General features: G+C 43.7%; 1 protein-coding gene across 2 annotated transcripts in view; it reads left to right on the forward strand.

The window, feature by feature from the left end:
- Positions 1-16,394, forward strand: part of LOC124124061 (sodium leak channel NALCN-like) — a 120,898-nt gene that overhangs the window by 6,678 nt on the left and 97,826 nt on the right. For both annotated transcript variants that reach the window (XM_048391494.1, XM_048391493.1), the window contains exons 2-3: positions 3,409-3,519; positions 9,816-10,117. In XM_048391494.1, the coding sequence (XP_048247451.1) occupies positions 9,827-10,117 (291 nt within the window). In that variant the 5' untranslated portion in view covers positions 3,409-3,519; positions 9,816-9,826. The remainder of the gene's footprint in view (positions 1-3,408; positions 3,520-9,815; positions 10,118-16,394) is intronic.

Raw genomic sequence — 16,394 nt, forward strand, 5'->3', positions numbered from 1 at the left:
GTAAATCTAATGCTACTAGCTGTAAATCTAATGATGCAAAGTGTGCTAACTGTAAATCTAATGATGCAAAATGTGCTAACTGTAAATCTAGTGATGCAATTTTACAGCGTTAGAAATTGGCACTAGTCCAATAGTCCTTGCCAAACTGCCCAATGGTAAAGGTATCATAAGGACTAGTAGAAATTTGCCCTTTTTAAGGGTTTTGCTTTATGTTATCATTATAAGGACTAGTGGCCAAAAACTGTTTCTAACCCTGGCAAATGGTGTTAGCTCTAAATTAAATGATGCAAATGGTGCTAGCTGTAAATCTAATGGTTCTAGCTGTTAATCCAATGATGCTAACTGTAAATCTAATGATGCAAATGGTCCTTGCTGTAAATCTAATGGTGCTAGCTGTAAATCCAATGATGCTAACTGTAAATCTAATGATGCAAATGGTGCTAGCTGTAAATCTAATGATGCTAATGGTGCTAACTGTAAATCTGATGATACTAACTGTAAATATATTGATGCTAGCTGTAAATCCAATGGTGCTAACTGTTAATCTAATGATGCAAATGACGCTAACTGTAAATCTAATGGTGGTAACTGTAAATCGAATGATGCTAACTGTAAATATAATGGTGGTAATTTTGCTAACTGTAAATCTAATGATGCTAGCTGCAAATCTAATGGTGCTAATGGTCCTTGCTGTAAATCTAATGGTGGTAACTGTAAATCTAATGATGCTAACTGTAAATTTAATGATGCAAATGGTGCTAACTGTAAATCTAATGATGCTAACTGTAAATCTAATGATGCTAGCTGTAAATCTAATGATGCTAACTGTAAATATAATGGTGATTATTTTGCTAACTGTAAATCTAATGATGCTAGCTGCAAATCTAATGGTGCTAATGGTCCTTGCTGTAAATCTAATGGTGCTAGCTGTAAATCTAATGATGCAAATGGTGGTAACTGAAAATCTAATGGTGGTAACTGTAAATCTAATGGTGCTAACTGTAAATCTAATGGTGCTAGCTGTCAATCCAATGGTGCTAACTGTAAATCTAATGATGCAAATGTTGCTAACTGTAAATCTAATGGTGCTAACTGTAAATCTAATGATGCTAACTGTAAATATAATGGCGGTAATTTTGCTAACTGTAAATCCAATGATGCTAACTGCAAATCTAATGGTGCTAATGGTCCTTGCTGTAAATCTAATGGTGCTAGCTGTAAATCCAATAATGCTAACTGTAAATCAAATGGTGCTAGCTGTAAATCGAATGATGCTAGCTGTAAATCCAATGATACTAACTGTAAATCTAATGATGCAAATGGTGCTAACTGTAAATCTAATGATGCTAACTGTAAATCTAATGATGCAAATGGTGCTAGCTGTAAATCTAATGGTGCTAGCTGTAAATCCAATGGTGCTAACTGTAAATCTAATGATGCAAATGGTGCTAGCTGTAAATCTAATGATGCTAATGGTGCTAACTGTAAATCTAATGATGCTAACTGTAAATCTAATGATGCAAATGGTGCTAGCTGTAAATCTAATGGTGCTAGCTGTAAATCTAATGGTGCTAATTTTAAATCCAATGATGCTAACTGTAAATCTAATGATGCAAATGGTCCTTGCTGTAAATCTAATGGTGCTAGCTGTAAATCTAATGGTGCTAACTGTAAATCTAATGGTGCTAGCTGTAAATCAAATGGTGCTAACTGTAAATCTAATGCTACTAGCTGTAAATCTAATGATGCAAAATGTGCTAACTGTAAATCTGATGATACTAACTGTGCTAACTGTAAATCTAGTGATGCAATTTTACAGCGTTAGAAATTGGCACTAGTCCAATAGTCCTTGCCAAACTGCCCAATGGTAGAGGTATCATAAGGACTAGTAGAAATTTGCCCTTTTTAAGGGTTTTGCTTTATGTTATCATTATAAGGACTAGTGGCCAAAAACTGTTTCTAACCCTGGCAAATGGTGTTAGCTCTAAATTAAATGATGCAAATGGTGCTAGCTGTAAATCTAATGGTTCTAGCTGTTAATCCAATGATGCTAACTGTAAATCTAATGATGCAAATGGTCCTTGCTGTAAATCTATTGATGCTAGCTGTAAATCCAATGATGCTAACTGTTAATCTAATGATGCAAATGACGTTAACTGTAAATCTAATGGTGGTAACTGTAAATCTAATGATGCTAACTGTAAATCTAATGATGCAAATGGTGCTAACTGTAAATCTAATGATGCTAACTGTAAATCTAATGATGCTAGCTGTAAATCTAATGATGCTAACTGTAAATATAATGGTGATTATTTTGCTAACTGTAAATCTAATGATGCTAGCTGCAAATCTAATGGTGCTAATCGTCCTTGCTGTAAATCTAATGGTGGTAACTGTAAATCTAATGGTGGTAACTGTAAATCTAATGGTGGTAACTGTAAATCTAATGGTGCTAGCTGTAAATCCAATGGTGCGAACTGTAAATCTAATGGTGCTAACTGTAAATCTAATGATGCTAACTGTAAATATAATGGCGGTAATTTTGCTAACTGTAAATCCAATGATGCTAGCTGCAAATCTAATGGTGCTAATGGTCCTTGCTGTAAATCTAATGGTGCTAGCTGTAAATCCAATGATGCTAGCTGTAAATCCAATGATACTAACTGTAAATCTAATGATGCAAATGGTGCTAACTGTAAATCTAATGATGCTAACTGTAAATCTAATGATGCAAATGGTGCTAGCTGTAAATCTAATGGTGCTAGCTGTAAATCTAATGGTGCTAATTTTAAATCCAATGATGCTAACTGTAAATCTAATGATGCAAATGGTCCTTGCTGTAAATCTAATGGTGCTAGCTGTAAATCCAATGATACTAGCTGTAAATCTAATGATGCTAGCTGTAAATCTAATGATGCAAATGATGCTAGCTGTAAATCTAATGGTGCTAATGGTGCTTACTGTAAATCTAATGATGCTAATGATACTAACTGTAAATCTAATGATGCTAGCTGTAAATCTATTGGTGCTAGCTGTAAATCCAATGATGCTAACTGTAAATCTAATGATGCAAATGGTGCTAACTGTAAATCTAATGATGCTAATGATGCTAACTGTAAATCTAATGATACTAACTGTAAATCTAATGATACTAGCTGTAAATCTAATGATGCTAGCTGTAAAACTAATGATGCAAATGATGCTAGCTGTAAATCTAATGGTGCTAGCTGTAAATCTAATGATACTAGCTGTAAATCTAATGATGCTAGCTGTAAATCTAATGATGCAAATGATGCTAGCTGTAAATCTAATGGTGCTAGCTGTAAATCTAATGATATTAGCTGTAAATCTAATGGTGGTAATGGCGCTCCATTTCCCATTTTGACTGCTTCACCCTTTACTTTGCAGGTAGGACATCACGATGAAAGGGAATCACCCCTGTATCAGCACTGGCGATGTATAAGTGTGGGTGTGATCAGGCACCGAGTCACTACGTCTACCATCAGTGAACACCCAACAGTAAGTCCTGTTACAACCTGTACACCTGAGTCACCCTTGTCTTCCCTCACCGACAGAAAGTCCTGCTACAACCTGTACACCTGAGTCACTCTGTCTTCCCTCACCGACAGTAAGTCCTGCTACAACCTCTACACTTGAGTCACTCTGTCTTCCCTCACCGACAGTAAGTCCTGTTACAACCTGTACACCTGAGTCACTCCGTCTTCCCTCCCGACAGTAAGTCCTGTTACAACCAGTACACCTGAGTCACTCTGTCTTCCCTCACCGACAGTAAGTCCTGCTACAACCTGTACACCTGAGTCACTCTGTCGTCCCTCACCGACAGTAAGTCCTGCTACAACCTGTACACCTGAGTCACTCTGTCGTCCCTCACCGACAGTAAGTCCTGTTACAACCTGTACACCTGAGTCACTCTGTCTTCCCTCACCGACAGTAAGTCCTGCTACAACCTGTACACCTGAGTCACTCTGTCTTCCCTCCCGACAGTAAGTCCTGTTACAACCAGTACACCTGAGTCACTCTGTCTTCCCTCACCGACAGTAAGTCCTGCTACAACCTGTACACCTGAGTCACTCTGTCGTCCCTCACCGACAGTAAGTCCTGCTACAACCTGTACACCTGAGTCACTCTGTCGTCCCTCACCGACAGTAAGTCCTGTTACAACCTGTACACCTGAATCACTCTGTCTTCCCTCACCGACAGTAAGTCCTGCTGCAACCTGTACACCTGAGTCACTCCGTCTTCCCTCACCGACAGTAAGTCCTGTTACAACCTGTACACCTGAGTCACCCTTGTCTTCCCTCACCGACAGTAAGTCCTGTTACAACCTGTACACCTGAGTCACTCTGTCTTCCCTCATCGACAGTAAGTCCTGCTAGAACCTGTACACCTGAGTCACTCAGTTTTCCCTCACCGACAGTGAGTCCTATTACAACCTGTACACCTGAGTCACTCCGTCTTCCCTCACCGACAGTAAGTCCTGTTACAACCTGTACACCTGAGTCACTCCGTCTTCCCTCACCGATAGTAAGTCCTGTTACAACATGTACACCTGAGTCACCCTTGTCTTCCCTCACTGACAGTAAGTCCTGTTACAACCTGTACACCTGAGTCACTCCGTCTTCCCTCACCGACAGTAAGTCCTGTTACAACCTGTACACCTGAGTCACTCCGTCTTCCCTCACCGACAGTAAGTCCTGTTACAACCTGTACACCTGAGTCACCCTTGTCTTCCCTCACTGACAGTAAGTCCTGTTACAACCTGTACACCTGAGTCACTCTGTCTTCCCTCACCGACAGTAAGTCCTGTTACAACCTGTACACCTGAGTCACTCTGTCTTCCCTCATCGACAGTAAGTCCTGCTAGAACCTGTACACCTGAGTCACTCTGTCTTCCCTCACCGACAGTAAGTCCTGTTACAACCTGTACACCTGAGTCACTCTGTCTTCCCTCACCGACAGTAAGTCCTGTTACAACCTGTACACCTGAGGCACTCCGTCTTCCCTCACCGACAGTAAGTCCTGTTACAACCAGTACACCTGAGTCACTCTGTCTTCCCTCACCGACAGTAAGTCCTGCTACAACCTGTACACCTGAGTCACTCCGTCTTCCCTCACCGACAGTAAGTCCTGCTACAACCTGTACACCTGAGTCACTCCGTCTAACCTCACCGACAGTAAGTCCTGCTACAACCTGTACACCTGAGTCACTCAGTTTTCCCTCACCGACAGTGAGTCCTGTTACAACCTGTACACCTGAGTCACTCCGTCTTCCCTCACCGACAGTAAGTCCTGTTACAACCTGTACACCTGAGTCACTCCGTCTTCCCTCACCAATATTAAGTCCTGTTACAACATGTACACCTGAGTCACCCTTGTCTTCCCTCACCGACAGTAAGTCCTGTTACAACCTGTACACCTGAGTCACTCTGTCTTCCCTTACCGACAGTAAGTCCTGTTACAACCTGTACACCTGAGTCACTCCGTCTTCCCTCACCGACAGTAAGTCCTGTTACAACATGTACACCTGAGTCACTCTGTCTTCCCTCATCGACAGTAAGTCCTGCTAGAACCTGTACACCTGAGTCACTCTGTCTTCCCTCACTGACAGTAAGTCCTGTTACAACCTGTACACCTGAGTCACTCTGTCTTCCCTCACCGACATGAGTCCTGTTACAACCTGTACACCTGAGTCACTCTGTCTTCCCTCACCGACAGTAAGTCCTGCTACAACCTGTACACCTGAGTCACTCTGTCGTCCCTCACCGACAGTAAGTCCTGCTACAACCTGTACACCTGAGTCACTCTGTCTTCCCTCATCGACAGTAAGTCCTGCTAGAACCTGTACACCTGAGTCACTCTGTCTTCCCTCACTGACAGTAAGTCCTGTTACAACCTGTACACCTGAGTCACTCTGTCTTCCCTCACCGACATGAGTCCTGTTACAACCTGTACACCTGAGTCACTCTGTCTTCCCTCACCGACAGTAAGTCCTGCTACAACCTGTACACCTGAGTCACTCTGTCGTCCCTCACCGACAGTAAGTCCTGCTACAACCTGTACACTTGAGTCACTCTGTCTTCCCTCACCGACAATAAGTCCTGCTACAACCTGTACACCTGAGTCACTCTGTCGTCCCTCACCGACAGTAAGTCCTGCTACAACCTGTACACCTGAGTCACTCCGTCTTCCCTCACCGACAGTAAGTCCTGTTACAACCTGTACACCTGAGTCACCCTTGTCTTCCCTCACTGACAGTAAGTCCTGTTACAACCTGTACACCTGAGTCACTCTGTCTTCCCTCACCGACAGTAAGTCCTGTTACAACCTGTACACCTGAGTCACTCTGTCTTCCCTCATCGACAGTAAGTCCTGCTAGAACCTGTACACCTGAGTCACTCTGTCTTCCCTCACTGACAGTAAGTCCTGTTACAACCTGTACACCTGAGTCACTCTGTCTTCCCTCACCGACAGTAAGTCCTGTTACAACCTGTACACCTGAGGCACTCTGTCTTCCCTCATCGACAGTAAGTCCTGCTAGAACCTGTACATCGAGTCACTCCGTCTTCCCTCACCGACAGTAAGTCCTGTTACAACCTGTACACCTGAGTCACTCCGTCTTCCCTCATCGACAGTAAGTCCTGTTACAACATGTACACCTGAGTCCCTCTGTCTTCCCTCACCGACAGTAAGTCCTGCTACAACCTGTACACCTGAGTCACTCCGTCTTCCCTCACCGACAGTAAGTCCTGCTACAACCTGTACACCTGAGTCACCCTGTCTAACCTCACCGACAGTAAGTCCTGTTACAACCTGTACACCTGAGTCACTCCTTCTTCCCTCACCGACAGTAAGTCCTGTTACAACCTGTACACCTGAGTCACTCTGTCTTCCCTCACCGACAGTAAGTCCTGTTACAACCTGTAGACCTGAGTCACCCTTGTCTTCCGTCACCGACAGTAAGTCCTGTTACAACCTGTACACCTGAGTCACTCTGTCTTCCCTCATCGACAGTGAGTCCTGTTACAACCTGTACACCTGAGTCACTCTGTCTTCCCTCACCGACAGTAAGTCCTGTTACAACCTGTACACCTGAGTCACTCTGTCTTCCCTCACCGACAGTAAGTCCTGTTACAACCTGTACACCTGAGTCACTCTGTCTTCCCTCACTGACAGTAAGTCCTGTTACAACCTGTACACCTGAGTCACTCCGTATTCCCTCACTGACAGTAAGTCCTGTTACAACCTGTACACCTGAGTCACTCTGTCTTCCCTCACTGACAGTAAGTCCTGTTACAACCTGTACACCTGAGTCACTCTGTCTTCCCTCACCGACAGTAAGTCCTGCTACAACCTGTACACCTGAGTCACTTAGTCTTCCCTCACCGACAGTAAGTCCTGTTACAACCTGTACACCTGAGTCACTCTGTCTTCCCTCCCGACAGTAAGTCCTGCTACAACCTGTACACCTGAGTCACTCCGTCTTCCCTCACCGACAGTAAGTCCTGCTACAACCTGTACACCTGAGTTACTCTGTCTTCCCTCACCGACAGTAAGTCCTGTTACAACCTGTACACCTGAGTCACTCTGTCTTCCCTCACCAAGTACTGGTCCACCTGTGAGAGAACAGTGAAACATCTCATTCAACACTGTACATGTAGTATACTCGGACCCCATGGTACCACGGCATTCATCGTATCGCGGCATTTGTGATTTCCGGTAGTTCACGCGGGACACGCCTCATTGCGGCTGTCTATTAATGCAAATCAGTAACCAGGAAGTGCTCACTTCGTAAACAATTTCAATTTCCTCGGAATTTTCCGTCTGCTGTAAGTAAGGAGTTATTCATCCGTTGATACATATTTCTGGCATCTGTTGTAATATTGCCTTACCCCCATCTATCAATGGCCAACGATATAACCCGCAGTTCCCAAAGTAAACTTTCTCTATCGACCTGAACTAGATCATCTGCATATTCATGGCGACTAATGAGGTAACGGAACTTACGTAGTCCACACATTTTTTCCCGCTCGGTGCCCAGAATCTATTGGGAGATCATAAGGGCCATAATGCCAAACTTAGAAATACGTTCTTCACTAGTAACCAAAAGATAAATACATACTTTGGGCATACTAGGAGTGCTTTTTTATATATTTATTGTTGACTTTTAACATTTTTCCATTTTGTGACAAATTTTTGTCATCCAATTGTTTTTAAACAATCTTAAAATATCATTTCTGATATTTTGATGTTGACTTATAAAAATATTTTTCACTTACTTTTCGGTAAATATGCATTGAATACCTATTGCTGATAACACATTTAGAATTTTACTTGTGCTGTCTTTGCACTTGTCTGGACAAATCACTGATGTCTGGCATGATCAAACCAAGTGGTTGGTAGAATTATGTCCTCTTTTTGTCCAATTCGGACCTCCATACACAACTTTTCTCTGTACCGCGATACGATGGAGTTCTCTCCCTTGTCAAACAGAGCGCGAGGCCCGGCTTTTACTCGGAGCTGCTAATGTAAATAATGAACTTTTATCAGTAAAATATGCATTGTTTGATAACATGAATGATATCTGATACAGAGAACACGAATAAACATAAAGGTTAGTGAGTGCATTTTGTTCCGTTTAGCGTACATGACAAGTACCGCGATACCCCGAGGTTGCAGGCTACTCAGTACTTTTTGTACTAGAAGGGCTACATTCTCCCAGTCTCTGTTAATGGTGTGTGAAGGGCTACATTCACCCAGTCTCTGTTAATGGTGTGTGAAGGGCTACATTCACCCAGTCTCTGTTAATGGTGTGTGAAGGGCTACATTCTCCCAGTCTCTGTTAATGGTGTGTGAAGGCCTACATTCACCCAGTCTCTGTTAATGGTGTGTGAAGGCCTACATTCATCCAGTCTCTGTTAATGGTGTGTGAAGGGCTACATTCACCCAGTCTCTGTTAATGGTGTGTGAAGGCCTACATTCATCCAGTCTCTGTTAATGGTGTGTGAAGGGCTACATTCACCCAGTCTCTGTTAATGGTGTGTGAAGGCCTACATTCACCCAGTCAGTCTCTGTTAATGGTGTGTGAAGGCCTACATTCACCCAGTCTCTGTTAATGGTGTGTGAAGGCCTACATTCACCCAGTCTCTGTTAATGGTGTGTGAAGGGCTACATTCACCCAGTCTCTGTTAATGGTGTGTGAAGGGCAACATTCTCCCAGTCTCTGTTAATGGTGTGTGAAGGCCTACATTCACCCAGTCTCTGTTAATGGTGTGTGAAGGCCTACATTCATCCAGTCTCTGTTAATGGTGTGTGAAGGGCTACATTCTCCCAGTCTCTGTTAATGGTGAGTGAAGGCCTACATTCACCCAGTCTCTGTTAATGGTGTGTGAAGGCCTACATTCACCCAGTCTCTGTTAATGGTGTGTGAAGGCCTACATTCATTGGATGAGGGTAAAGACTAAAAGAGGTAGGTGGACCATTGCCCTGACAAGCTGGTCAGCAATGGAAATTAACCTGATTCATTCACTAGCCACAGTCATAGAGCTATGAGAACACATCCCTAAACAGCCTGGCATTCTATGTCTACTACTACTAGCATGGAGATGGTTGTAGTGGACGACTCTCTGCCTTGGGCTAGCGTGCTAAGGTCATCCCCGGCGTGCCGATATTGTTGTGATGATGTTTCGTGCACTACTGCTAAGTGGGACAATGGGAGTGGGAAGCCGCTGGGACATATAATATGTAACAATGTTTTGCCCGACACAGTCAGCTAATATAGTGTTTTCCATTGACAGAATCACTCACAATGCTGGTCAACAGAAAGACCAGCTTCAAGAATGGTATGTCCATGGCCGACTATGGCCCTGACGAGAATCTCAATGACAACGCCGACATTGAGTGGGTTAACAAGACATGGACACGGAGGTTGCTGCGGGGATGTGCACTTCTCAGCATGATCTCCGTCAGCATGAACACACCCAAGACGTTCGAGAAGCTGCCGTCTCTCATGTATGTCACCTTCTCCATCGACATGGTGATTACCTTCCTGTTCACAGCTGAAATGATCGCCAAGATGCACATCCGGGGTGCATGGAAGGTCAGTGTATCTCCCAGCAGCAGCAGTTTGTTCAACTAAGTTTGGTCATGTTTGACATTGGTGATTGTCTTTTTGCTTGTTTTGTCATGTCATCAAAAAGAAATAATATTTCCCAGGAAATGCATGAAAAGATTAAATATGCTTCAGACTGTTGGAACAAAAAGGAACTTATCTGTCAAGAGAAATACCTTGCTTTGAGGTATATTTACACTCTTAGTTTTAATTTAAATAATCTGGTTTTGCAGCTGTAGCTGAAAAAATATCTGGCCTCCATTCAAAATTGTAATGTCTTACTGAACATGTCAGCTGGACATGGGTACAGTGTCTTACTGAACATGTCAGCTGGACACAGATACAGTGTCTTACTGAACATGTCAGCTGGACACAGATACAGTGTCTTACTGAACATGTCAGCTTGACACAGGTACAGTGTCTTACTGAACATGTCATCTGGACACAGGTACAGTGTCTTACTGAACATGTCAGGTGGACACAGGGACAGTGTCTTACTGAACATGTCAGCTGGACACAGATACAGTGTTTTACTGAACATGTCAGCTGGACACAGGTACAGTGTCTTACTGAACATGTCAGCTGGACACAGATACAGTGTCTTACTGAACATGTCATCTGGACACAGGAACAGTGTTTTACTGAACATGTCAGCTGGACACAGGAACAGTGTTTTACTGAACATGTCAGCTGGACACAGATACAGTGTCTTACTGAACATGTCAGCTTGACACAGGTACAGTGTCTTACTGAACATGTCATCTGGACACAGGTACAGTGTCTTACTGAACATGTCATCTGGACACAGGAACAGTGTCTTACTGAACATGTCATCTGGACACAGATACAGTGTCTTACTGAACATGTCAGCTGGACACAGGAACAGTGTCTTACTGAACATGTCAGCTGGACACAGATACAGTGTCTTACTGAACATGTCAGCTGGACACAGGAACAGTGTCTTACTGAACATGTCAGCTGGACACAGATACAGTGTCTTACTGAACATGTCAGCTGGACACAGGTACAGTGTCTTACTGAACATGTCAGCTGGACACAGATACAGTGTCTTACTGAACATGTCATCTGGACACAGATACAGTGTCTTACTGAACATGTCAGCTGGACACAGGTACAGTGTCTTACTGAACATGTCAGCTGGACACAGATACAGTGTCTTAATAAACATGTCATCTGGACACAGGTACAGTGTCTTACTGAACATGTCACCTTGACACAGGAACATTGTCTTACTGAACATGTCAGCTTGACACAGATACAGTGTCTTACTGAACATGTCAGCTGGACACAGATACAGTGTCTTAATAAACATGTCAGCTGGACACAGATACAGTGTCTTACTGAACATGTCAGCTGGACACAGATACAGTGTCTTAATAAACATGTCATCTGGACACAGGTACAGTGTCTTACTGAACATGTCATCTGGACACAGGAACAGTGTCTTACTGAACATGTCAGCTGGACACAGATACAGTGTCTTACTGAACATGTCAGCTGGACACAGATACAGTGTCTTACTGAACATGTCAGCTGGACACAGGAACAGTGTTTTACTGAACATGTCAGCTGGACACAGGTACAGTGTCTTACTGAACATGTCAGCTGGACACAGATACAGTGTCTTACTGAACATGTCAGCTGGACACAGGAACAGTGTCTTACTGAACATGTCAGCTTGACACAGGTACAGTGTCTTACTGAACATGTCAGCTGGACACAGATACAGTGTCTTACTGAACATGTCAGCTGGACACAGGAACAGTGTCTTACTGAACATGTCAGCTGGACACAGATACAGTGTCTTACTGAACATGTCAGCTGGACACAGATACAGTGTCTTACTGAACATGTCACCTTGACACAGGAACAGTGTCTTACTGAACATGTCAGCTGGACACAGGAACAGTGTCTTACTGAACATGTCAGCTGGACACAGATACAGTGTCTTACTGAACATGTCAGCTGGACACAGGTACAGTGTCTTACTGAACATGTCAGCTGGACACAGATACAGTGTCTTACTGAACATGTCAGCTGGACACAGATACAGTGTCTTACTGAACATGTCAGCTGGACACAGGTACAGTGTTTTACTGAACATGTCAGCTGGACACAGATACAGTGTCTTACTGAACATGTCAGCTGGACACAGGAACAGTGTCTTACTGAACATGTCAGCTGGACACAGATACAGTGTCTTACTGAACATGTCATCTGGACACAGGTACAGTGTCTTACTGAACATGTCATCTGGACACAGGAACAGTGTCTTACTGAACATGTCAGCTGGACACAGATACAGTGTCTTACTGAACATGTCAGCTGGACACAGGAACAGTGTCTTACTGAACATGTCAGCTGGACACAGATACAGTGTCTTACTGAACATGTCAGCTGGACACAGGAACAGTGTCTTACTGAACATGTCAGCTGGACACAGATACAGTGTCTTACTGAACATGTCAGCTGGACACAGGTACAGTGTCTTACTGAACATGTCAGCTGGACACAGATACAGTGTCTTACTGAACATGTCATCTGGACACAGATACAGTGTCTTACTGAACATGTCAGCTGGACACAGGTACAGTGTCTTACTGAACATGTCAGCTGGACACAGATACAGTGTCTTAATAAACATGTCATCTGGACACAGGTACAGTGTCTTACTGAACATGTCACCTTGACACAGGAACATTGTCTTACTGAACATGTCAGCTTGACACAGATACAGTGTCTTACTGAACATGTCAGCTGGACACAGATACAGTGTCTTAATAAACATGTCAGCTGGACACAGGTACAGTGTCTTACTGAACATGTCAGCTGGACACAGATACAGTGTCTTAATAAACATGTCATCTGGACACAGGTACAGTGTCTTACTGAACATGTCAGCTGGACACAGATACAGTGTCTTACTGAACATGTCAGCTGGACACAGGAACAGTGTCTTACTGAACATGTCAGCTTGACACAGATACAGTGTCTTACTGAACATGTCAGCTGGACACAGGTACAGTGTCTTACTGAACATGTCAGCTGGACACAGGTACAGTGTCTTACTGAACATGTCAGCTTGACACAGGAACAGTGTCTTACTGAACATGTCAGCTGGACACAGGAACAGTGTCTTACTGAACATGTCATCTGGACACAGATACAGTGTCTTACTGAACATGTCAGCTGGACACAGGTACAGTGTCTTACTGAACATGTCAGCTGGACACAGGTACAGTGTCTTACTGAACATGTCAGCTGGACACAGATACAGTGTCTTACTGAACATGTCATCTGGACACAGGTACAGTGTCTTACTGAACATGTCATCTGGACACAGGAACAGTGTCTTACTGAACATGTCAGCTGGACACAGATACAGTGTCTTACTGAACATGTCATCTGGACACAGGTACAGTGTCTTACTGAACATGTCATCTGGACACAGGAACAGTGTCTTACTGAACATGTCAGCTGGACACAGATACAGTGTCTTACTGAACATGTCATCTGGACACAGGTACAGTGTCTTACTGAACATGTCATCTGGACACAGGAACAGTGTCTTACTGAACATGTCAGCTGGACACAGATACAGTGTCTTACTGAACATGTCAGCTGGACACAGGAACAGTGTTTTACTGAACATGTCAGCTGGACACAGGAACAGTGTCTTACTGAACATGTCAGCTGGACACAGATACAGTGTCTTACTGAACATGTCAGCTGGACACAGGAACAGTGTCTTACTGAACATGTCAGCTGGACACAGATACAGTGTCTTACTGAACATGTCAGCTGGACACAGATACAGTGTCTTACTGAACATGTCAGCTGGACACAGGAACATTGTCTTACTGAACATGTCAGCTGGACACAGGAACAGTGTCTTACTGAACATGTCAGCTGGACACAGATACAGTGTCTTACTGAACATGTCAGCTGGACACAGGTACAGTGTCTTACTGAACATGTCAGCTGGACACAGATACAGTGTCTTACTGAACATGTCAGCTGGACACAGATACAGTGTCTTACTGAACATGTCAGCTGGACACAGGTACAGTGTTTTACTGATCATGTCAGCTGGACACAGATACAGTGTCTTACTGAACATGTCAGCTGGACACAGGAACAGTGTCTTACTGAACATGTCAGCTGGACACAGATACAGTGTCTTACTGAACATGTCATTTGGACACAGGTACAGTGTCTTACTGAACATGTCAGCTGGACACAGATACAGTGTCTTACTGAACATGTCATCTGGACACAGGAACAGTGTCTTACTGAACATGTCAGCTGGACACAGATACAGTGTCTTACTGAACATGTCATCTGGACACAGGAACAGTGTTTTACTGAACATGTCATCTGGACACAGAAACAGTGTCTTACTGAACATGTCAGCTGGACACAGGTACAGTGTCTTACTGAACATGTCAGCTGGACACAGATACAGTGTCTTAATAAACATGTCATCTGGACACAGGTACAGTGTCTTACTGAACATGTCATCTGGACACAGGAACAGTGTCTTACTGAACATGTCAGCTGGACACAGATACAGTGTCTTACTGAACATGTCAGCTGGACACAGATACAGTGTCTTACTGAACATGTCAGCTGGACACAGGAACAGTGTTTTACTGAACATGTCAGCTGGACACAGGTACAGTGTCTTACTGAACATGTCAGCTGGACACAGATACAGTGTCTTACTGAACATGTCAGCTGGACACAGGAACAGTGTCTTACTGAACATGTCAGCTTGACACAGGTACAGTGTCTTACTGAACATGTCAGCTGGACACAGATACAGTGTCTTACTGAACATGTCAGCTGGACACAGGAACAGTGTCTTACTGAACATGTCAGCTGGACACAGATACAGTGTCTTACTGAACATGTCAGCTGGACACAGATACAGTGTCTTACTGAACATGTCACCTTGACACAGGAACAGTGTCTTACTGAACATGTCAGCTGGACACAGGAACAGTGTCTTACTGAACATGTCAGCTGGACACAGATACAGTGTCTTACTGAACATGTCAGCTGGACACAGGTACAGTGTCTTACTGAACATGTCAGCTGGACACAGATACAGTGTCTTACTGAACATGTCAGCTGGACACAGATACAGTGTCTTACTGAACATGTCAGCTGGACACAGGTACAGTGTTTTACTGAACATGTCAGCTGGACACAGATACAGTGTCTTACTGAACATGTCAGCTGGACACAGGAACAGTGTCTTACTGAACATGTCAGCTGGACACAGATACAGTGTCTTACTGAACATGTCATCTGGACACAGGTACAGTGTCTTACTGAACATGTCAGATGGACACAGATACAGTGTCTTACTGAACATGTCATCTGGACACAGGGACAGTGTCTTACTGAACATGTCAGCTGGACACAGATACAGTGTCTTACTGAACATGTCATCTGGACACAGGAACAGTGTTTTACTGAACATGTCATCTGGACAAAGGAACAGTGTCTTACTGAACATGTCAGCTGGACACAGGTACAGTGTCTTACTGAACCTGTCAGCTGGACACAGATACAGTGTCTTAATAAACATGTCATCTGGACACAGGTACAGTGTCTTATTGAACATGTCATCTGGACACAGGAACAGTGTCTTACTGAACATGTCAGCTGGACACAGATACAGTGTCTTACTGAACATGTCAGCTGGACACAGATACAGTGTCTTACTGAACATGTCAGCTGGACACAGGAACAGTGTTTTACTGAACATGTCAGCTGGACACAGGTACAGTGTCTTACTGAACATGTCAGCTGGACACAGATACAGTGTCTTACTGAACATGTCAGCTGGACACAGGAACAGTGTCTTACTGAACATGTCAGCTTGACACAGGTACAGTGTCTTACTGAACATGTCAGCTGGACACAGATACAGTGTCTTACTGAACATGTCAGCTGGACACAGGAACAGTGTCTTACTGAACATGTCAGCTGGACACAGATACAGTGTCTTACTGAACATGTCAGCTGGACACAGATACAGTGTCTTACTGAACATGTCACCTTGACACAGGAACAGTGTCTTACTGAACATGTCAGCTTGACACAGGAACAGTGTCTTACTGAACATGTCAGCTGGACACAGATACAGTGTCTTACTGAACATGTCAGCTGGACACAGAAACAGTGTCTTACTGAACATGTCAGCTGGACACAGGAACAGTGTCTTACTGAACAT

Source organism: Haliotis rufescens, unplaced genomic scaffold (genome assembly GCF_023055435.1).
Source record: "Haliotis rufescens isolate VD_foot unplaced genomic scaffold, xgHalRufe1.0.p SCAF_9, whole genome shotgun sequence".
Lineage (NCBI taxonomy): Eukaryota > Metazoa > Mollusca > Gastropoda > Lepetellida > Haliotidae > Haliotis > Haliotis rufescens.